The sequence below is a fragment of the Arachis stenosperma genome, chromosome 7 (assembly GCF_014773155.1).
Source record: "Arachis stenosperma cultivar V10309 chromosome 7, arast.V10309.gnm1.PFL2, whole genome shotgun sequence".
NCBI lineage: Eukaryota > Viridiplantae > Streptophyta > Magnoliopsida > Fabales > Fabaceae > Arachis > Arachis stenosperma.
The window spans coordinates 8721645-8747491 of record NC_080383.1 but is presented as its reverse complement, the minus strand read 5'-3'; the positions used below and the strand labels follow the sequence as shown (position 1 = coordinate 8747491).

General features: G+C 31.6%; 1 protein-coding gene across 1 annotated transcript; it reads left to right on the top strand.

Annotated features, from left to right (window-relative positions):
* Positions 1-439: 439 nt before the first annotated feature.
* On the top strand, positions 440-6163 carry LOC130941808 (GDSL esterase/lipase At4g26790-like). Its single transcript, XM_057870407.1, has 3 exons — positions 440-923; positions 3728-4217; positions 5767-6163. The coding sequence occupies exons 1-3, from the start codon at positions 495-497 to the stop codon at positions 5958-5960; spliced, it is 1113 nt and encodes a 370-aa protein (XP_057726390.1). The 5' UTR covers positions 440-494; the 3' UTR covers positions 5961-6163.
* The last annotated feature ends 19684 nt before the right edge of the window (positions 6164-25847 follow it).

Sequence of the window (25847 nt, the reverse complement as noted above, 5' to 3'; positions counted from 1 at the left end):
TAAAGAAAAAGTGAAAAACCAGTCAATTAAAAACCCCTCACCAACCTTTCTCTACTCATTTAATTAATCACTCATTCACATGTATGTAATAATAATAATAATAATAATAATAATAATAATAATAATAATAATAATAATAATAATATAGAAAAAAATATAAATTTAATTTTAATATATTATCAGTGTAAAGTAATTTTATACGTTGTGTATTACTTTTGAACTATGTAAAATGCTTTACATTATCAGTGTATCAAAATTAAATATTAGTCAATTTTTTCAGAGTTTATAATTTAAGATCTAAAAAAAAATTTATGGTTTAAAATTTAGAATTTAAGAAATAAAATAATTTTAAAAATTACCTGATGAGTGAAAAAAAAGTTAGTTCCCTAATATTTCTCCTAATAATGATCTGCCACCATTTATAAATGATATACATTGGTATGGTAGCTCAAATTCTTCTCCCACATTGACTCAAAAATTAAAGGAGTCGTCGCATGCGCAAGACAGTGACGAAACAATTTACCAAACACATGGTGCGCATAACGTACCTGGCATTGTCATGGCTACCACTCTCGGGATTGTTAACGATTATGGTTACCATTCCAACCTCGGAGGCAAACAGTAGTAACGTTCCAGCAGTGATAGTCTTCGGAGATTCAACGGTGGATTCGGGAAACAACAACATGATAGCGACGGTTCTGAAGAGCAATTTCAGGCCATATGGGCGTGACTTTGAAGGGGGACAACCAACAGGAAGATTCAGTAACGGAAGGGTTCCGCCGGATTTCCTCGCGGAGGCGTTGGGGGTGAAAAGTTCAGTTCCGGCGTACTTGGATCCTGCATATAACATTGAAGATTTTGCCACTGGTGTTTGTTTTGCTTCTGCTGGAACCGGATATGATAATGCTACTTCTCATGTTCTTGTAAGTATGCTTCCATTTTTTTTCTTTCAATAATAAAAAGATGAGTCCGCTACACATAAAAAATCGATGGAAGGAGAACTTGCAAATACAGTTTTCTTTACATAAAACATAAAGCTAACAGTAAAAATAAACAATAATTTAAATAAAAATATATTAAAATTGATAATAAAAAATGGTTAGATAATAATTTAATTAAACTTATCAAATTATTTAATAATTTTTTATTATTAATTTTAAATAAAAATAATTGTATGTGAACTTTTATTTAAAAAAATCAATTCCTAGACCAGTTATAATATATTTATATATATTATTTAATTTATTTTTAATATATATTTTATATTTTAATATATTTTTATATAAATTATTGATTTTTTGTGTATATATAATATAATTATTCAAATATACTTATATTATTTATACACTAAATATTTCTTATATTCATATAAATATGGTGATTATTAATTAATTATATATCTAAAATTTTTTAATTAAAAAATTAAAAATATATATTAATTATGAAACATAATCAAAGGTAAAAATATATTTTTTATCTCGAAAATTTACAATAAATTTTAAAAATATCATTAAATATTATTTTATTTCAATTTTATTCTAAAATTTTTTTCTTTGTATCGAATATATTCTTAGCGGATAAATTTTAAAAATTTTAGGACAAATTCAGCTAAAATTTCACAACAATAATCTTCAATACAAGTAAATTAGATATAGTTGCCGTGGATTATTATTAGATTAGTCTTAAACGTTTTAAAATTTTAGCTACTAGAAATATATTTTATGTAAATAAAATAATTTTGGGACAAAGTTAAAAATAAATTTAAAATATTTTTTAAATTTTTGACAAATTTTAAAAATAAAAAATAAATTTTACTTATAAAAGAAATAAGACAGAAAAAAATTTGATTTTGTTCTGTTTTTGGTTATGAAAAAATAATTAATAAAATGGAATTATTATTTGAAGTTACCTATAAAAGAAATAAGACAGAAAGAAATTGATTTTGTTCTATTTTGAAAATAATTAATAAGGTGGAATTATAATTTAATAAGAAGAATCTTATGATGTACTAATTGGGAAGTATAGTGCATGGTCTAAAAGAGATCATCATCATTTTTGTTTTTTAAAGAAAGAATGAATTGTGTCACTTTTATGTTAGTTATTATAGTATAAAAATAAAAATAAAAATAATTCGTGTCAGAATAATTTAAGTGTCTTTACCCAATTAAGTGGTGCATGTGTTTTTTTGGTTTTGTTTTCTTGTCTATGAAAGTGAAAATTCTTGAGAATCTTCTCATGTACTTGGAAGTGCATCTTTAGTTTTTTTTTTCAACTAACAAAAAGAAAGATCGTAAGAGTAAATTATTATTTTAATTCATGCCTTTTATTTTATCATGTTAGATATTAATAAAAATAAAAAATCCATTCATGCATGCATAGTCGGAGAGCATTACGAGAAATATTTTATCACATTAGTAAAATAAAAAAAAAAGAAAGTAAACATTCTCATTCTCACTTTTTTACTTAAACCAACTAGACTTTTTAATTTAAATCTTTTTTTTAATTCAAATGAACAACTAAATCCAGTTTTGAATAAACTAAAAGTAATTTTTAACAAAATGTTCAATCCAAATTTGGATTGAACTACATATATATGTATAGAATTAGAAGACAATAATGCAAACTTGAAATTCTTGAAATTAGTCTCATCAAAATAATATACAAGGACCTTATATAAGTCAAATAAAATAAAATAATATTTTATACAAAATATCAAATTCATAATAAAATTTTAAAATTATTACTATTTTTACTGTCAACTAATTAATTATTATTAATAATAATTCATGTCAATATGATTAGGATTAAATATAATTTTAGTCTCTATGATTTAGGCTGAAATTTTTTTATCTTTAATATTTTTTGTAAATAAAATCATTTCTAAGGTTTAACATAATTTTAAAATCATCTTTTTGGGCAAATTAATTTTTAAATAACAAAGATATCCTTTCTTTCTCTTCTCACCACCACCATCATCTATTCTTCACATTATTACCAATACAACCACCGCTAAACACCCATTTTTCTCTTCTCACCACCTCCCAACCCACGACCACTCCATCGCCATCTATTCATGAATACAAAAAAACTCAACATTCAACAACAGTCTTAAATATATCAAAACCAAAACAACAATTCAACAAAACCACTTCAACAAACAAAGAAAATCATCATCTTCCTCAAAACAAACATTAACAGAAAAATTAGACATTAACAAGAACAACAAGCATCTTGTTCTTTTTTCAATTTCTCACAAAAACAAAAAAACCAAAAAAAAATCCAGAAACAAGAACAAGAACATCACTACCCATGTTCTACAAAATTTTCTATTAACTCAGCCGCAGAATTTGTGATGAATTCGAAAATTAGAGATGGTGATAAATAAGAACAAGAATTAGAAATTTGAATCTTAACTTGCCTGTGATGACAATGACGGTAGACTTATATGGTGGTGGTGACAGTAAGTCAGAACGGCAAAGGACAAAGAGGAAAGGAAAAGAGAGGCGTGACGGTGATGCTAAAAACGCGAAGAACACAACGACCACCACCACCTCCTTGAAGATGACAAGCTAAGGACATGAGGTAGGGGCGAGGATAAAAGACGATTTTAAAATTAAATTGAACTTTAGGAACAAATTTAAATACAAAAAAAATTGAAAACACATAAAATTTTTTGTCTAAATCTTAAAAACTAAAATCATACTTAACCCATATTATTATCTTACAGAATGTAATACCATTGTGGAAAGAATTGGAGTTCTACAAGGAGTACCAAGTAAAATTGAGAGAGCATCTTGGAGTAGAGAAGGCAAATCATATCATAAGAGAAGCTTTATATCTTATGAGCTTAGGAACCAATGATTTTCTTGAGAACTATTACATTTTCCCAACTAGAAGAGCTCAATTCACAGTTACACAATACCAAGATTTTCTATTGGGAATTGCTGAGAATTTCATTAGGGAATTGTATGCACTTGGAGCAAGAAAATTATCCATAACTGGCCTTGTTCCTATGGGGTGTCTCCCATTGGAGAGGGCTACAAATATCTTTGGTGATCATGCTTGCAATGAAAAATATAACAATGTGGCTTTGGGGTTTAATGCCAAGTTGGAGAATTTGATCTCAAAGCTTAATAGGGAACTGCCACAATTGAAAGCAATTTCAGCAAATGCATATGACATACTTGATGATATCATTAAAAGGCCCTCCACATATGGTATGGTTCTCTCATATGTTTTCTTTGATTTATTTTGTTGAGAAACATGTTTTATTATATTTAAAGTTTAAAGATAAAATATGAGGAAAAAAAATTTAAAAAAGAGAACAGGACAAAAAATTTCTCTCATTTTTTTTAGATTTTCTCTCTGTTCATGTTTAAATAATTAGGAATGAAAGTGATTAAAAATTGGAATGACTTATTTTAAAAGATATTTTTGTTTTATATATTGAAATTAAGAATAATATTATAATCCTTTTCACCTTTTATACTATATATTTTCTTTCATATTCGTTTGACTTGTGGGAAAATTTTTTTATGGATGATCTTGAATTAAACATAAAATTTTTCTATTTTCTTCATCATTTTCAGTCAATCTAAACAAGATATAGTAGCCACCAACCAAAAAAAAAAAAATCTAAACAGTATAATACTTCATTATCAAAAATAATATCTGATCTGCCTTCAAAATTTCGTCTCTGACGTGTGAGAATAAATTAAATAATTACAAGCATCCAATTTGAATTAATTGCATACTAAATGCATTATACCTAACTGAGGTCCACCCCTGTAACTCTTGATTGAGACTACTATATTTGATTTATTATAAGGATTTAGTTATTTTGCTTTTTAAGAGTAATTTAAATGTTAAATTATTCCCAAAGTTCTTATAATTTTATTAAATTTATAATTAATTTTTAATAATTTAAAATTTTTTAATTGGATTTTTACGTTATTTTAAATTTTGTAATTTGTGCTGTAACCGTAAGTTAGTTAATTGAGATTCATCATCATAATTTTTTTTTTCTGTTGTACAAGAGAATAAAAGTGGTATTCTGCTGTAAATACAAGCAATAACATGCCAATAAATTTTTGTTAAAATTAAAATTTAACTAAGAAAACTAGTTAATAGTAAAAATAAATAAATTTTTAGTGTATTAATATAAGTGCATTAAACTTAACCTTTTGAAATTTTATTTTTAATTTTAAGTAGTACATCTTTAACAAAAACTTAGAACTTGCCAAAACTAAGAGAGAGTCCAATAAAATTGCTAGGCAAGGCCCCATAAAGCTGAAATCTTTAACTATGAATTTACCCAAGAATGGAAAAAAAAAACACTCATGAATTTATCTATATATGAAATTTTTCTAATACTATAATATTATCCCTAAAATTGAGATGATAAACTAAGTTTAAGTAGTATCATTACACTATGTCATAATATTATATTTCTAAAAATTTAAGTTAATAAACAAAAAATACATGAATAATTATATCTTTTTTTTCTTATACAGTTTTTTTTCTAATTTTGCGTGAATTTTGCATAATTTTTTTTCTTTTAGAATTAATAAATATTGAAATTTAGACTTTTAAGTCATAGAAATTTTAATCCCATGTTATGCTTTTTTTTTCAAAAATTTAAATAAATAAAAAAATACACATAAATAATTATATCTCTAAAACACTACCTGTACAAAAAAAAAAAAAAGTTACACCACTAAATAACTTTTTTTTCCTTCTCATAATGGCCATATTATTATATTTCAGGATATGAGGAGGTAGAGAAAGCATGTTGTTCAACAGGAACATTTGAAATGAGCTACTTATGCAGTGACCAGAATCCACTTACATGCACTGATGCCTCCAAATATGTCTTTTGGGATGCCTTCCACCCCACAGAGAAGACGAACCATATTGTCTCAGATTATTTGCTTCCAAAGATTCTTGCAAATTTTATATGATGTTCATCCACTCTTAATTAGTTTTCCTTTCAAAAAGATATACCTTTATTCAACACCTAGGTGCATTATTCAAACACATTATATTGTAGTAACATTTAAAAATGAATATAATTGATGAGATTGTGATGCATGTATGTGCTATATATGTATGTATATGCTTTCCTTCTCATGTTAATTACCACTCTTGGTTTATATTATATACATATCCTTCGTTCCAGAAAAAGTATATCATGTGTAATAATTAACTATATATATATATAGTGCAATCTTATATAAAGTTATCAATAAAAAATTGTTGCTAAATAATTTCTTTAGAAGTATAATTTTACTGTTAATTAAATCTATTTATTATAAAATACTATTTTAGTTCAAATCTAATTTTCTTAATTTATTTAAAAAAAAATTTATGATCGATGTTTGAAGGTTGTAGAAGGCTTAGAGAAGAGAGGATTGAATCTATGACCTTCTTTTACTTTAATGAAATAACTCTTTTAAAACACACTTGCAATCTGAATCTATTTGAACTCAGCAACGAAAAAATTATGAGACAATTTCATTTTATCTCGTGAATATCAGAAAACAGAACAGAGTAGGGATGAGAAAAGCTGATACCATCATGTATCCTGGTTCGGTTGCCTTGTGCAATACAACCTACATCCAGTCTTTACTACAACAGTGGTGGAATTTCCACTATAGTTAAAGTATTACATACACCAATTCCACAGGATTGACACAATCCTTTCACACTCAAATTCTAACCTAATTTGACTTGGTTATGCTAATACCTAATTATTCACTCTTAGTGCTAACCCAACTAAAAAATGGGTACCTCATAGGTACAAGATACAAGACACAGACTTAACCTAAAGAAATCTGAAATTATTCTAGGCTTTTCACTCATGTGTATCTTTCTGCATCTTTTCACTCTTAGGCTCTTTCAATGACTCTTTCATTCAACTTTTTACCTCAAAAAATTACAGAAAGATAAACATTGAAAAGTAAATTACAATCTGTTACATCCAGAAAGCCATATGCTTTGGAAGAAGCTTGTACAATTTGGAAAGGGGTTTTGATTGATCAAAAAGAAGAATCCACTTCAACCGATATGCCCTTAGGCACGGCCATACATAACATAGAAATCACATTCGGAAAGGGTGAACAATTAGCTAGAGCAGCAGGTGCTGTAGCAAAACTGATTGCAAAAGAGAAAAAATCGGTCACATTAAAATTATCTTCTGGGGAGGTCCGTTTGATATAAAAAAACTGCTCAGCAACAGTCGGACAAGTGGGGAATATTGGGGTAAACCAGAAAACTTTAGGTAGAGCCGGATCTAAATGTTGGCTAGGTAAGCGTTCTGTAGTAAGAGGAGTAGTTATGAACCCTGTAGATCATCCCCATGGGATGGTGAAGGTAGGGCCCCAATTGGTAAAAAAAAAACCTGCAACTCTTTGGGGTTATCCTGCACTTGGAAGAAGACAAACAGTGGCAATTTTATTTGAAAGAATCAAAATTTTTTTATTTATTCTAACTTACATATCTTATAATAAAAATTTATTAAAGTCCGGTTGCGAGGTCGAAATACTAAGTATGAATCATAGTTCTAATACTTTATAAAATCTATTTTATATATTCCGTGCTCTAGATACTAGAAAATAATATCTGACGGGGTAAAACCATCTCTATCAAGATGACAAATCCTTTATTTTTGTTCTGTATTTGTAATAAGATCAATTAGAACAAGTTACACACTCATATTCCGAAAATATTATCTAGACGGGTGAATAGATTGACCTTAAAACAACAACGATTAATTACGATTGCTATAAAAGAAGCTCGTATTTTATCTTCGTTACCCTTTCTTAATAATGAAAAAAGATTCTTAATAATGAAAAAAAATTGAAAAAATTGAGTCAACCGCTAGAACTACAACTACTGGTTAAAAAAAATTAGAGTTATTGTTTAAGTGAATTCAAATTGGAATTGAAACACGAATCAAATGTGGATTGATGTTTTGTTCGAAAACAAAAACTATGACAATCAAATTTTGACTGTTGTCTTGTAAGAAATGTGAAGGAGATTAGTGCTTCAACAGCCTCTTTGCTATGTGATAAACCAGATTTGCTAGCCTCTGATTCAGTTCTTCATTCTGACGGAATGCTCCTTTGACTAGGAATTGAAGCACTGTCCAAGTAGATGAACTTCTTTAAAGAGCTCTTCTCAGAACATACACCTCAAGAACACTGGTTTTCTCTCCTTGGCTTCTGAATGATGAGAAATCTTCTTTTGTATTTCCTTGCATGTTGTCGAGTTGCTCTCTCCTAGGTCAATCATTGAGCAATGTGCTTCACCAACTCACCATGTCACTTTTCAATTAATCCCCAAATTATAAGTTGTGGTTCTGACTCTTTTTTGTTGACCAAAAGCCATAGAAAAGTATAAACAAATATTTTCAATGGTAAACCCATATCTTAGCCATTGAAACATAACTTGATCTCCAAGACACACTTATGACCGTAGATGCACATCAGTGAAGAACAGAGATCATCTTTCCCATGTACTCCATTTTGGACTGGCAGAGAGTTGGAAAGAGGAGAAGAAAGCAATATGCATGCAATAGAAAATGTGTTACTTTTGACCTTTGCCTTAGCTTGATTTGATTTGATTTGGTTGATTAGACCTCAACCTTTCTTACCTAACCTTCTCTTTATTTCTTCTTCGGTGACTAGTTTAGGAACTAAGTCTTCTCTTACTTCTCTGATTTCTGACCAAGAGAAAAAAGGTGAACGTTACTTTTGGTGAAAGCAAATGAGAGAGAATTGCTTGCTCACGGGCTTGGATCGGATATTATTAATGCAACCTGTTTGATTTTTTTTTGCCCATCTAATTTCATTGCTTTGAATCCTTTTGGGCTGTTTATTGATTTGGAGCCCACCAGCCTTGTTTCTTATTTTTCATCCAATTGGGCTGCTGTTGTATATTGATTTTTGGCCTGCATCACTCAACTAAAATAATTAACAACTAATTGGATAATTAGTCCAATAATTTAATATTTGTCATTATCAATTATATTAGTTAATTTCTTAACTCAATAATGTCAAATCAAAATAAAATAACTTTCTTTTATTAAAAGAAATCTTAAGTTTTGATGATTTTAATTTTCTAGCGCACTCATCCAATTTGCGGCGGTTTAAAATTTTCACAGGTCTCTTATAAATATCTCATATGTTACTACACCACTCAAATCTAGAATCTAAGTCAACACCAAGTGCAAATTCCGAGCTTCTGGAATTCTATACAGATGGAGTAACAAACTTTTTAAAGAGCTCGTTAGGATTTTTAAGATTTGGACTTTCATTTATTGGATAGATTGTCTTTTTATTGTATTTTATAAGATAAGTTTTATATTTGTTGTAAAATAAATAAATAAATAAATAAATAAATAAATAAATAAGAAAGATGTAACAAATATAAAAGTATAAATAAAAATACTATTATTAATAGTTACTAACACTATTAAACTACTATAAAAATAATATATTAATAATATATTAATAATTTATAAAGAAAAAAAGTAAAGAAATGCTTTGTATAAGAAGAAAAGAGAGAGGAAGTATTTGCTTTATTGCTTGTGTGTAAAAAGCATGATTGGTATTTATACAAGTAAAGCGATGTTACTTTCAACCTTTATTTATTGCCTCTTGTATTGTAAATAGATTCATTTAATTTTGAGAATGAAATCCAACATGGTCATCCATCTTTATCACAACACTCCTCCTTGGATGACCATTTAGGATTATTGTCTCGTTAAAACCTTACTAAAGAAAAACCCAGTGGGAAAAAACCTTAGTGAAGGAAAAAGAGTATAATATCCTTTGTGATGGGGACTGCCTCATTAAAAACCTTGTCAAGAAAAACCCAATGGAAAAAAACCTGACTAAGGAAAAAAGAGTACAGTCTCCCCCTATTGTCAACATCATTTAATGTCTCGAAATTGGCGCATCCCGATCTCATGTACCAATCTTTCAAAGGAAAATTTTGGGAGTGACTTTGTGAATAAATCTACCAGATTGTCACTTGAGCGGATCTGTTGGACATCAATTGTCCCTTGATTTTGAAGATCATGAGTGAAGAAGAATTTGGGAGAAATATGCTTTGTTCTATCACCTTTAATGTATCCGCCTTTAAGTTGAGCAATGTATGCTGTATTATCTTCAAACAGGACAGTTGGAGCTATCTTATGATTAATCAGTCCACATGATGACAGGATATATTGGATCAAACTCTTGAGCTAAAAACACTCGCGACTTGCTTCATAAATCGCTAGTATTTCAGCATGATTAGAGGAGGTTGCTGCTATCGACTGTTTCGTGGACCTCCATGATATAGTTGTACCACCATATGTGAATAGGTATCCTGTTTGAGATCTCCCTTTGTGTGGATCAGATAAGTATCCGGCATCTACATATCCAACTAGTTGTGACTTGGATCCGTAGGGATAAAACAATCACATATCAACCGTTCCATGAAGATATCGAAAGATTTGCTTGATTCCACTCTAATGTCTTCTGGTTGGAGAGGAACTATACCTTGCTAGTAAATTCACTGCGAATAATATGCCAGGTCGCGTATTATTAGCAAGATACATTAGCGCTCCAATGGCACTAAGATATGGTATTTCAGAACCAAGGATATCTTCATTTTCTTCTTTAGGAAGGAATTGATCCTTCTCTACATCCAAAGATCTTACGATCATTGGGGTACTTAATGGATGTGACTTATCCATATAAAATCTTTTCAAGATCTTTCCTGTGTATGTCGTTTGATGAATAAAGATCCCACTTTTTATATGCTCGATCTACAGGCTGAGATAAAACTTAGTCTTTCCAAGATCTTTCATCTCAAACTCTTCTTTTAGAGTTTTTATAATTGTTGGAATCTCTTCAGGAGTCCCAATGATATTTAAATCATCAACGTACACAACAATTATAATGAACTCAGATGTAGTTTTCTTTATTAAAACACATGGGTAGATATCATCATTCTTGAATCCGTTTTTTGCCAAATACTCAGTAAGACGATTATACCACATTCATCCAGATTGCTTTAGACCATATAAAGATCTTTGCAATTTGACTGAGTATAACCCTTGCGAATATTCATTGGATGGTTTAGATATCTTTAGTCATTCAGGGACTTTCATATAGATATCCCGATCTAATGAGCCATATAAATAGGCTGTTACCACATCTATTAAATGCATATGCAGTTTATGATATGCAGATAAATTGACCAAATAACGCAATGTTATCGCATCCACTACAGGGGAGTACGTTTCTTCATAATCTATACCGGGCCTTTGTGAAAAATCTTGTGCCACAAGTCAGGCTTTGTAGCGCACAACTTTATTTTTCTCATTTCGTTTTCTCACAAATACCTACTTATATCCAACAGGTTTTACATCTTTAGGGTACGGACTACAGGTCCGAAGACTTCACGTTTTGCAAGTAAGTCTAATTCAGCCTTCATAGCTTTTTTTTCCATTTTGGCCAATCATTCCTTTGTCGACATTCTTCGACTGATCTTGGCTCAAGATCCTTACTTTCATGCATGATATTTAATGCCACATTATATGCAAATATTTCATTGACAATTGTCTTATTTCGGTCCCATTTCTCTCCTGTTAAGACATAATTTATTGAGATCTCGTCATTTTCACAATTTTCAGGTACCTGAACGTCTACTGGTGTTAAAACTATATCAGAATTTTCGACAACTGCAGTTATCTCTACTATGTCTTTTTCAACAGGAATATTATTTACCTCTTTTCTCTTTCGAGGATTTTTATCTTTGGAACCGACAGGCCTGCCACGCTTCTGGCGTGTATTTGCTTCAGTGGCTATTTGTTCTACTGGGACATCAATTCGAATTGGGATATTTTCCGCTGGTATATAAGATTTGGTTATCCTCTTTGTATCGGAAAATGCATCAGGCAATTCATTTGCTATTCTTTGCAAATGTATAATCTTTTGAACTTCTAGTTCACATTGCCCTGATCGAGGATCTAAATGCATCAACGATGGCGCATTCCAATTAAGTTCCTTTTCAAGAAGCTTATTCTCTCCCCCTAATGTTAGAAATTTTGATTCATCAAAATGACAATTCGTAAATCGGGCTTTAAATACATCTCCCGTTTGTATCTCAAGATACCTCACTATAGAGGGAGAATCATATCCAACATATATCCCCAATTTTCTTTGGGGTCTCATTTTGGTGCGATTAGGTGGTGCAATGGGAACATATATCGCACACCCGAATATTCTTAAATGGGAGACATTTGGCTGCTGGCCAAAAGCTAATTGCATGTGAGAGAACTGATGGTAACTTGTTGGCCTCAAACGAATAAGTGCTGCGACATGTAAAATAGCATGCCCCCAAACCGAAGTTGGGAGATTTGTTCTCATAAGCAAGGGTCTAGCAATTAATTGGATGCGTTTAATAAGTGATTCTGCTAACCCATTTTGTGTGTGAACATAAACTACTGGATGTTCAACACTTATTCCATTAACCATACAATAAGCATCAAAAGTTTGGGAAGTAAATTCACCAGCATTATCAAGACGAATTGCTTTAATTGGATTTTTTGGAAATTATGCTTTTAATCGAATCATTTGAGCCAGTAATCTCGCAAACATGAGGTTGCGAGAAGATAATAAGCACACATGAGACCATCTCGAAGATGCGTCTATCAGGACCATAAAATATCTAAAGAATCCACATGGTGGATGAATAGGTCTACATATATCACCTTGAATCCTTTCTAGGAATTCAGGGGACTCAAATCCAATCTTTACTGGTGATGGCCTTAAAATTAACTTTCCCTGAGAACATGTAGCACAACAAAATTCACTAGTTTTAAAAATCTTCTGGTTCTTTAGTGAATGTCCATGGGAGTTTTCAATAATTCTCCTCATCATGGTTGTTCCCAAATGACCCAATCTATCATGCCAAGTTATGAATTCATTTGGGCTAGTAAACTTCTGATTTACGATGGCATGTGATTTAATTGTACTAATCTTGGTATAATACAATTCAGATGAAAGTGAGGGTAATTTTTCTAATATAACTTTCTTATTTGAATCATGAGTTGTGATACATAAATACTCATGATTTTCTTCATTCATTGTCTCAGCATGATATCCATTTCGGCGAATATCTTTGAAACTCAACAAGTTCCTTAGAGACTTGGTAGATAATAGTGCATTATTTATTATAAATTTTGTTCCTCTAGGAAACAAAATTATAACTCTTCCGGAGCCTTCTATCACATTGCCTGAGCCAATAATAGAATTAACATATTCCTCTTTTGACACAAGATGGGTAAAATATATATCACTTTTGAGAATAGTGTGTGAACTTGCACTATCCGCAAGGCATACATCTTCATTCTATATCCTTGTCATTTTCTTCAAAAAAAATAAAAATAAAATGAGCAGTATGCACAGTTAAATTGAATACTTGATCGGAATTATTTTTCTAAGAAATACTGCACATAATATCATATACTAAAATTTTATTTTAAAACATGACATATTTAATGATTTTAAAATTCATAAACATTGATATTTCATTATTTATATACATCATATTTGAAACTCAAATACATAGAAAATAAAACTTAACAATAAATTCTTTACATTATTTATTTACATGGATACTTAACAATCTCACATATTAAACTATTCCATCATTAATCAAATGACCAATATTCCCTTCAGGATCCTCAAAGAAATCAGATACATCATAATGAATGGTGAAATTTTCAGCATCATTGGAAACAAAATTTGTTTCCTTTCCTTTGTCATCCTTTTTCAAAGATGCCTGGTAAAGATCGACTAGGTGCCTTGGGGTACGACAGGTATGAGACCAATGACCCTTTCCACCACAACGGAAACACTTATCCTCTTTTGATTTATTCTGCCCGATATTTCTTTCTTTATCCCACTTCTGGTGAGATCCTCTCTTTTGAATATAATTCTTTTTCCTCTCATAATTTTTCTTGTTATTAAAACCTTGCCATTTACCTCTTCTGGGGTAATTTGCCGCATTTACTTCAGGAAATGGGGTAGTGCCAGCTGGGCGCGCTTCATAATTTTTCAATAACAACTCATTGTTGCGTTCAGCAACAAGAAGGCAAGAAATTAACTCAGAATATTTTTTAAACCCTTTCTCTCGATACTGCTGCTGCAGGAGCACATTCGAGGCATGGAAGGTTGAGAAAGTTTTCTCCAACATATCATGATCAGTTATTTTTTCCCACACAATTTCATTCGTGAGGTGATTCGAAACATTGCAGAATTATATTCATTTATAGATTTAAAATCTTGTAAACACAAATGCGTCCATTCATATCGGGTTTGAGGAAGTATCACTATTTTCTGATGATTATACCTTTCTTCAAGGTCTTTCCAAAGATCTGCAAGATCTTTTAATGTGAGATATTCATTTTTCAATCCTTCGTCAAGATGACGATGGAGAAAAATTATGGATTTGGCTTTATCCTTCTGGAATGCATTATTTTCAACCTTAATGGTATCTTCAAGATCCATTGAATCAAGATGAATTTCAGCATCTAGTATCCATGATAAATAATTATTTCCAGATATATCAAGAGCATTAAATTCAAGATGAGAGAGTTTCGACATAATGAAAATTTGTTACCTGAGTCTTCCTAAAAATTTGATCAGAGTCTCGTACTGATAACGTGTTGTAAAATAAATAAATAAATAAATAAGGAAGATGTAACAAATATAAAAGTATAAATAAAAATACTATTATTAATAGTTACTAACACTATTAAACCACTATAAAGATAATATATTAATAATATATTAGTAATTTATAAAGAAAGAAAGTAAAGAAATACTTTGTATAAGAAGAAAAGAGAGAGGAAATATTTATTTTATTGCTTGTGTGTAAAAAGCATTTGACGATGCTTGGTATTTATACAAGTAAAGCGATGTTACTTTCAACCTTTATTTATTGTTTCTTATATTGTAAATAGATTCATTTAATTTTGAGAATGAAATCCAACGTGGTCATCCATCTTTATCACAACAATGTTTATATCTAATACTTTTTATAAGTCTATAAAATGAAGTGATTCACTTTAGGTTTTCGAATTTTATCGCGCGTTACCGAGTTATGTTTAGGCCTATAAATAAAGAGTATATATAGCAGATAACTAAGTTCTTGATAGATAGTGTTAAGTCACTGTAAATAAATAATTGAGGGGACTCAAATATACATATATTACAATTAGGTTCTGTGGTGGCAAAGATTTTAATGGCTGACTAAAGTTTGATAGACTAATCTTGTAATGATACGTGGTAAGAAAAATTCCTTTTTGATGAGTAAATCAATATCACATCACTAATTAAATACGATAATTGAGAAATAAATTACTCAAAAGATATTTGGGAATTTTTCTGGCCAAAAATAGGTTTTTGTTACATGGGCCTTAGCCTGGACAGAGTAAAAACATAAAATGAAAACAATGGTTGGGTGTCCAAAAATATAAAAAAACAAATGAATATAAGTTTTGAAAATACAATATAAATTAAGATAAACAGGACATTATAAAAAAAATTTTATTTATCTTAAAAATTAATTAGAAGTGTATGTCTGGTTTTAGTATTAAACCATATTTGTAATTGCAACTATATAGTTTAGAAGTTAATGAATATTTTTTTTACTAAATAAACATATAATTAAGTTACCGAAAAAGTTATAATTAATTAGTCATAGTTATGAATGTATTTAAGCTATTTTTATTTATAATTTTATATTTTTTATAATAATAAATTTGTCTATGATAAAATAAAATATATAATGGAATAATTTGTATAAGAAGTCCAACAATGAAGAAATAAAATTATGAATAATGAGTTTTGACTTTTGTTGCTTTTTATTGTATTTTTATGAGTGAATAGAAATATAAATTTTAAGTAAACTAGGTGTTAAATTTTAAATTTGTTTTAATTTTTTAATGGTTCACACCCCTAATTGCATATATGTTATGTTAGCATAGTCATTTGAATACATGTTTGATTGAATCTAAGCATTACTTATTATAGTTGGCAATAATAATAACCTATCAACTTAATTTTTGGTTTTTTATGGTATTTTTTAATTCGAAAGGTTAAAAATTAATTCGTTGTGAATTTAAATTTTATTTAAGAGTTTGTCACTGACTAATGAGTTGTTCCATTTAAAAACCATAGTTTATATATTTTTTAAAAAGAAAATTTTGCTTAAAAAATATTTTAACATATTAAATAAATAAAAAATAATTTTATATTATTGTATCCAAACATAAAATTTGTTTAGGTGCTATTAAGTAGTAAATAATAATTTTTTTCTTTTTTAATATGTTTGACAAACTTTTAATAGTAAAATAAAATATTAAAAAATAAAAAACTTTTTTAAGAAACTATAATTTATAAATAAAAAGTATTTCTATATTATTATATTTAAATATAATTAATAATAAAAAATTATTTTTATATAAAATATTCAAATATTAAATTATTTTAAGAAATCTTTAAAAAAAAAGAAAAATCACTCAAATAAACAAGTCTCGTTGAAATTGAATCCAATCAACACTACAAAGTCATTTTATTTTATTTCAAATTTTGAAGACTTTCCACAAATAATTTTTTGAAACGGAAAATATTTATCTTTTTTAAAAGTAATGAATGAAATTTCCTTAATTTCATATTATTATGCAACATTATGTATTAAATAAAATTACATTTTCAAAAATCATATTCATTCTTTTTTTTTTTTCGATACTCAACCATTTTTTTTCATTTCATATTTTTTGTCTATACTAATGAGGCCTAAGAATGGTAAAACTTCCCAAAGCACAAGAATTCTTGCAGAGACCACCCTAAATAAGGATCTGAAGACAAGGAACTTTTTTTTCGAGGATGGGAACAACCATCTCCATTAATTCTTGAATTATTAAAATTATTTAAATATTTTTAATAATTTATTTTTAATATAAATTTTTAGTCATTTTACATATTTTATATATATATATATATATATTAAAAAATTTAACTTTAATTTTAAAAACGTCTTTTCTTCTTTTTATAATATTAACATTGTACCGTCTTACTTTTCAATTATTGGAGAAAATTAGAATTCACAATTCTAATTTCCTATAGCATCACAACCATAGTTCTCGTCACTCCTACTCAGTGTTCATTATATCATTATCTATTACTGTTTTATTGTCTTTGATTACGGTATTTTTTTTTTCTTTTCGTTGTTGACAATATTTTTATATATTATAATAATATTATTTATTTTTTTTTTTTAATTTTTTATATAAATGATCAATATAAAAAAATAAAAAATGAGGTCCTACGACAAAAATTCAAGTGAGAACGGAAAGCAAATCTAAAAACAAAAATGAAGAATGAAAAAATATCCTCCCATCCTACCTTATTGCCATCTCTATTGAAGTTCAAGTAACTGAAAAAGATTTTTAGCTAGAAAAATCTCTCAAATATTCTAACAATAATCTACTTTTAGACTAGTTATTACTTATTACGCATTAGTCGACTCAGTGAAATATTTTTTTTTGCCACATATTATCATGAAACTAGTCGGTCAAATCTTGGCAACTTGTAATCATTCAACACCGTGCAATCATATAATTCACATTATAATTATGCATAGTATAAGATACAGAATTTTTGAAAAAAAAGTCATTATAAACTAATTTTAAATTCAGTATTCCTGTAACTTTAATTTCAGAAATTATCTTATTAAAAATAATTAGAATAAGTTTTGATTTATTGAATTTAAAATAAATTATATTTATTATCTAATTTTATAATTATTGAATTATTTTTTATATTTAAATTATAAAATTGACAGTTACGAAATAATAAAGATTTTATATGATATAAACTAAATAATAAATATTTTAATATATTGATATTGCAATTTTGAAAAATAAAAAATTAATTATATTATTTCTAAATTTTGGATTTGGACATTTTATTAAAAGTAATTTGTGAAATTGATGAGCAAATAATATTTTCTATATATAATTAGTGTTGGATTTAATTTAGGTTTTAATTATTATATTATTTTCAATTTTATGTGAAATTACTATATTGTCCCTAACCCTAATTTACACACACCCCACCAACCTATTGACCTAGCCGCCGAAAAAATCCCCTTCCCCCTAACCCGAGTTAATACTCAAATTGGCCCCTGAAATTTGACATCTGACTCAATTTAGCCCTCAAAGTTTCAATTGACTCTAAATGTACCCTGAAATTTTGCCTCGAGCCTCAATTTGGTCCTTCCGGCGTTTTCCGTCACCGGAGAGCTGACCTGGCAAATTTAAATGACACCTGGCAGTCTCAAAACAACGCCATTTTACTGTGGCGCCGAAATTGTTAGAAACGACGTCGTATCCCTTAGGAAGGGGTTAAATAAAAATCCAAACACTAACCACTCCAAAGGTGAGACTCAGTTGACCCTTTTCTCTTCCTCCACTTCCTCTCGTTTTCCTTCCCGTCAGAGAAGCACTATGGATGTCACAGTAATGGAGCTTTGAAGATTTTCTTACTTCTTTCTACCCCCATTGTGAAGATTAATTACCTGGGAGTCATCTTTTGAAAAACAGGTTAGTAACAAAATCGATGCTCTCAACTATCATGCTCTATTTTTATGAAAATGTTGGTTGTGTGGTGTTTTTCATTTTTTTCACCTTATTTGATCAGTGAAACTTTGGGAGAATGTGGTTGATTATGGCTGTTGATGATGATAGAATTTCTGTATGTTAGGGTTTAATTTTTGTGCATGTGTGTGACTGTGATCAACCGAAGCGTTCAATTCTTTATCCGTTTGAGCAATCTTTAATTCTTCATATTCCATTTTAAAATAACAATTATACTCCTTCATATCCCATTTTAATTTAATTGTTGATTGGATAATTTCTTGTAAAAAAAATATTTTCTGTACTGAACATTGTATGCATCAATGACCATGATGAATGTTTAAGGGATAATCATGAACTGAGGATTTTGTATTTTAGCCAGTCATTGCAGTGTATTTAACTTTTGATTATTGTTTCGTTAACAGAGTTTATGCTAATTTTTTTCATTATGTTCGTCTTGTTCTAGATATTCTTTTTTTCCCTTATCTTGGCATAGTTTTCTACGGATCCTTATCACATTAAAAAAGGAGATTGTTTCCATATTTTCATCTAATGTAGCAGAACACATAAATTGCTAATATAGGACAATTCTTAAAACATTTGTACAATACAGGGACTTAATTAGAAATGTTTAAGCTGTAAGTATCTAATTGAAAATTTTGATTTAAGAACTTGATTACGAACTTTTAAACCATAGAACTTGATTACGAACTTTTGGGGGTCTGTTTGAGGCACGATAATTGAATTTTCATGTGTTGCTGGTCCAGGGTTTGGCTTCAGCAGTAAAGGAGCTTATGCCCAATGTACACCATCGATTCTGTGTCTGGCATCTATGGAAGAATTTTAACAAACAATGGAAAGAGCAGGAGTACAAAGGACTATTATGAGAGTGTGCTAGGAAAACAACTCGCCATGATTTTGATCAGAAGATGGATAGGTTAAAGAGACTCAATGAGGGAGCTTGGGCATATTTGGATAAGTGGCCTAAAGAAGCATGGACTAGGGCATATTTTCGACACGATTAAAAAATTGATAACATTTGTAACAATGCCTGCGAGGTTTTTAACTCAAGGATCAAGGAATACAGAGCTAAGCCTATAATCACCTTGTTAGAGGAGGTTCGGATGTTTGCGATGCGGTCCATTGCAAAAAACAAGGTCAAGTTATCCCACCATGTTGGTAAGCTCCCACCAATCCAACATAGTAGATTGCAAAAAATCCAAAAAGAATCTCAAAAATGGACACCAAATTGGAGTGGAGATGAAGATTATCAAAGATTTGAGATCCATGGTTGACCTACCAACATGGCTGTTGACTTGGAAAATAGCATATGCACTTGTAGGTTTTGGCAAATAACAGGTACTGAGGTAGCCAATAATTGCTTAAACATAGTTTGGATTAGATAGTGAGTGATTTGTATTCATTTAATTAAACATAGTTTAGATTAGATAGTGACTGGTTTGTATTCATTTAGGTGTTCTTATTTGTTTCACTATGTTTTATGTCTCTGGTGATTAGTCTCTATTTAAATAGATTGTTGGATACTGTTTCATAACATCTGTCCTTGTAGGAATGCCGTGTGTCCATGCATGTGCAGCCATCTCCAAGATAAATCAAAATCCTGAGGATTTTTGTCATCATTGGCTGACCATGGAAGCTTATAGAGATACCTACAAGCACTCTCTCAATCCAATATCCGGACAAGATCTTTGGGAGAGAAGTGAACAAAATAGGCCTCATGCACCTAAAATGAAGCGAAAGCCAGGGCCAATAACCCAAAAAAGATGGAAGGATGCTGATGAAGAGTCATCTAGTGTGAAGAAGTCAAAAACTGAAACCAAGTTGAAGAGGAAATACAAAGAATTCACATGTACTTACTGTGGTACGAGAGGGCATACAAAGAGGAGTTGCGCTCATAGGAAAGCTGATGACCTTGCTAGTGCCCTTGTTAATACAGCAGCGGCTGTTGTTGCAAAAGAAAAAGGTTCTAAGGCTGGAGAGGGTACAGATCCAGCAAACGCTGCTACTACTAACACCCAAGATGCTGAAATTAATGAAAATGCTTCATTAGCACCATGTCAAGCTATTGCTGATGCAAATGCTTCAGAGATTGTACTCACCCAACCTACTTACTCACAGCCGAAAAATCAGGAACAGGTAGTGTTTGGTTTCTAATATTTGATTAATTGTTAACTGGTTTATATTGATTTATAATACATGAGTAAATGTTGGGTAGATCTAACTGATTGATACTATTTGATAACATATTGATTGGTTTTTGTTGGGTTGTATTGGTCACTATTTCTGTTCACAATTTTACTAGGTCCCTCCATCAGACCCACCTCCACCTCCACAACAGGTGACAAGGCCTCAAAAGTTGCAATCTAAGAGGAAAACAACTTTAAATTTGGACCCAATGCAAGGAGCAAGTTCTGGGACAGCTGCACGCTTGGCAGAGTTTATGACATTCGTTCCCACCCCAGGCTTCAAACCACCAACAACAAAATAGAAACTGCTTTGCAATGTTGACTAGAAGTTGTATAGAACATATTTTGTAGAGAGCATTTGATCAAACTATGCTCTTTTGATATTTTGTTACTATGTTATGTAGAGTAATCTATTTTGGTTTAGGATATTTATATCTTTTTCACAAATGAACTATACACTTAAATTTATTCACTGATGGAAGTGCATACTACATATAGTTATTAGAGCCAGCTCCTGATCTTGTCTTCATATACAAACTCATAGCAGCTTCATATATAATCTCAGTTTTAAAGAATTTTACAGGATATATCATTAGCAAAGAGAACATAAAATTCCATTTCTATTTTCTCATTAAATACATAACAATGCTTCATTCAAATAACTGATATACAGTTACATATATTTCATCACACCTAATCCACAAGCTACAATCACAATTCCAAAAATAATAACAAACACAGACAACATAATATTCCACATTTTTAATATTCTAATTTAAGCTTCAACTGCACTAATTTTCCATCCCAGAGATATTTTCTAATGGTCTTCACTAACTGAACTTTCATTTCTGCCAACTATGGCTTCTTCTTCTTCAACATCTGCCCATTTAAAAAAGCCACACCATCTCTTACCGGTAGTCTACAACACAAAAAATTCAAAAAAAATTGAGAGAAAGAACAGCTACAAAATCAACAAGCATTTGATAAATAAGACACACAATCAACTTGCAATAATTCAACCAACTCACATTATAGTTAGAGCATCCATATAATGGTCTTTTTGGATTGGAATTCGTCCCAGACCACCGAAGAATAGGACGCAACCCACAACCGTATCAATGCGGAACCTTCCCATCTCTGTAACCGTGTGCGTTCTTTACCCAGCCACTATGCGAACAAGGTCTACCAAAGCTACCTAAGCTTTGGCTGCTGCTTCGTAACATTCTTCTCACCTCTTGGAGACACTCTTCGATTTTGGGAAATTGGAAGTTCTAGGTTTTATTTTAAATTTTTAGGGGTTAAATTGAAGCCTTCAAATATTTTGCCATGTCATCTAACTGCTAGGGTGCCAAGTGTCTACCAAATTTGCCAGGTCAGCTCTCCGGTGACAGAAAACGCCGGAAGGGCCAAATTGAGGCTCGAGGCAAAATTTCAGGGTACAATTAGAGTCAATTGAAACCTTGAGGGCTAAATTGAGGAGGAGGTCAAATTTCAGGGGCCAATTTGAGTATTAACTCCCCTAACCCAACAGCAGGCATGCTAAAGAAATGGGAAAAACAAAGAGAAAGGGGTTCAAAGAAGAGAAGAGGGGAAACAAAGAGGGGACTCACGGACAAAGAGAGATGGAATCGCGCCCGCCGTTGACCCACACCTCGCCGTTCCGCGTGACTGCACCGACGTCGCCGTCAAAGTTTTTCTTGTCGCCGATGATGGAGAACCGAGAGAGGGAAACGTACGAGGAGAGGAAGGCGCCGTGTCTGGAGGCTGCCGCTGTCGTCCTTACTACGCCGCCGTCGTCCTTGCCACAGAGCCAGTCGGCGTCCTTTATGGCAGAGAGAGAGAGAGCGTGACAGGGGAGCCCTGTTGAAACCGGTCTGCTGCCTCCATTTCCGCCGCTGTACCACGAAAAAGAGAGAGCCGCACCGTACTTCAGTCACTGCTAACCCACCGAAGCTGGCGCGTGAGAAGAGGAGGAAGGGACGCTGCCTTGCGTCGTCGCCGGCGTGCCTGGGCACTATTACTGTGAGCTCGTCGTCGCCGGAGCTGGGTAGTCGTTGTCTTTGACAGTAGCAAGGAAGAAGTGAGATGAAATCCCCTCCGTGTCTGCTGCTTCGGTCTGTTGAGAAAGGGCTTGGCGCTGCCAGACCGCCGCACGTGAGGAGCGCCTCCGTCAGAACCACCGCTGTCTCTGTCAGCTTCCACCTCCATCGTGGTTGGTTATGGATGAGAGTGGAGGAAGCTGCCTCTGCCGCCGGAGAACGCTCTGCTGGTAAGGGCTTTAATTTGTGGTTTCTATTCTTTTGGAATTCCGGGAAGATTATTGATACTGCGTGGTTGTACAGCTGATATTATCAGAGATTCGGGCCACCGCCGTCGCTCGGAAATTTTTTACGAAGCCGCTGTCGGGTCGGTTCGGAATTTACAGCTGCTTCATTTTGTTATTTAGGTAAGCGTTTCCGATTTGAAAGCTCTTTAGTTACCGTTCTGTTATCATACGCTGAGGTTTATGGCGTTAATTGCTATAAGATTCAGTTTCGGTTGTTGTATGTTACGATTAGAGTTGTTGAGATTGTTGCGGAAGTGGTTTGGAGTCGAGGTTATGGTTGTCGGTGATTTCGAGTTGAGGCGAAAAGAACTTATGAGGCGGAAAGGACTCTGTGAGACGTTTGGGTTATGGAATTTGCGTTTTGAGGTAGGGGGCTTTCCGAAAAACTATATTTTGTATATGAGAATTATTACATATGGATACTGATGTGAGAAAATGTGTATTTGGTGATTGTATCGGCCTTATATATGGTTTGATTTGTCTCGATTGATTATGAGCATTTGTTGGTTGGATTGTTGTGTGGTTTTGTAAAACGAAATATTTTTAAGTTGATTCTTTTAAAGATTGAGATCGAGTTTAATCCGTTGAGGATTGATTTGAATTGAGTTAATTATTTTGATAATGAGAAAAATCGAATGTACTTTTGGATTCAGCCTGGTTTACTTTAATTAACTTGGTTTTAATAAATGATTTGTTGCTGAACCATTTCTTTAAAGCTTTGGAAATGAGTTTAATCGGTTGATAACAATTTGATCTTGAAATGGTTTCTTTGAGATATGCAAATGAGGCGATTACTGGATTTAGCTTGATTTTGAATTGATTTTGGATTTTGGACTGTTGAAAGGGATTGAGGAACGGTTTAGTTGGGACCCAAACCGGGTGGCAAAGTCCAAGTTTGAGGGGAGGTGTTTCTGAAATTTCTATAAAATTCGAGTCTTTATTTGAAATGTTATTTGGGAAAATTATGAGTTTAGTGCCTTTCCTATTTTCTTGGAGGATTGTGAAATTAGGGCTTCTTTTACTATCCCTATTTAGAACAATTATGAAAGCGATGAAGCTACGCTTTGAAAGAATTATTGAAAAGAAAATTATGATTTCTCCTTATTTTCTAAGAAAAATAGTATGTCTTTGGGTGCAAGTCATTCGAAAGACAACTTTACTTTGGGGCTGTTATAAATTGTAAAACGGGTTTATGTTTTTCTCTATTAAACATAAAGATTATCCCTTGGAAGAGTTTTGGTGATTTTAAAAGGATTTTGATTTCAATTGATGAACCTTATTATTCTGACATCTTAAATAAGTTTTAGAGTATCCTTTGAACTCTAGTTTAACACAACAAAAATGATTCTCTTAGCATTTTGAAACGCTTTAGAATTTAATCATGGAATTGAAGCTGGTTTGATTTAAGTAAAGGAAATGGCTTGAAAAGGAATAATTGATTACATGACTCGGTTTGGCTTAGATCATATTTTATTACTCAAATCGGAAAGCCAAGGTTTTAATGATTTTAAGTGAATTTGAGGAAATGAGTTATGTTAATTTTCCCTAAAGACTTGGGACTCTGCCGATGAACTTTTGTTATAAAACTCTGTTGTTGGATGGGTGATTTTTAATGTTTTACAATAAATCCTTAACTTGCCATGGTTTTGGAAGTTTTAGAAAGAGAATGTCGAGAGTGGCTTTGTTTAAAAAGGGAACTCACTTTGAGTAAATTTGGCCTATGAGCCTGAGATGATTTGAGAAATGAGATCTTTAAAGCCAGGACTGAAAAGAGTTGAAATTCGATTTCAAAGTGAAATGATTTGAGAAAAAGTAAATTATGGCTTGAATGCCGATTTTGTGAATTTGATGATGTTGAATGGTGGAAGTGCTATTTTGTTATGAGCCGGAATGGCTGTGTATGCTATTGAATTATGGCTGATTACCGAATGAGTTATGAGCCGTATGGCTGGCTATGAATTATGAATTTAAGCTGGATGGATGAGATGGATGTTGATCCATGGCTGAGAATGAATGCATATATGCTGATTATTGATAATTGTGATTTGCACTTCCTCTATCTGAGACACGAGTTCCTTGAAAGAAAGCAGTGGTTAGCCACCACGTGCTCCAGGTGGAGACTCGAGACTCTCTTGACCCTATGTCGTAAGGGTGGCCGGGCACTGTGAAAGCCCCGGATGAGCTCGCCCCCGTGAATATACACTAGTGAAGGTGTTGGATATGGATCATGATTATGATCAAGTTTATGATGAGTATAACTTGAGTTGGGGATGCACGACAGAGAGACAGTCCAATGGTTTGCTACCAGGACTTGTCGGGTTGGCTCTATAACCGACAGATGATACAGGCATGCATCATATGCATCTATGTGACATTGTTTAAGTGTGCATATTGTACTTGGTTTGCCTTTGTGACTACTTGTGATTAACTGCTATTTGTTCTACTTGCTGTAACTATTTGTTTGTGCTTGAACTTTTTATCTGTGTTTGCAACTGGGACTCTGTTGGATTGTGGTGATTTGGTTGATGGTTGGATTGTTTGGGCCTAGTGCCGTGGTTGAAATGATATGGACCGATGGTTGGTTTTGATTTTGTACTTCTGATTTGGAAAAGTA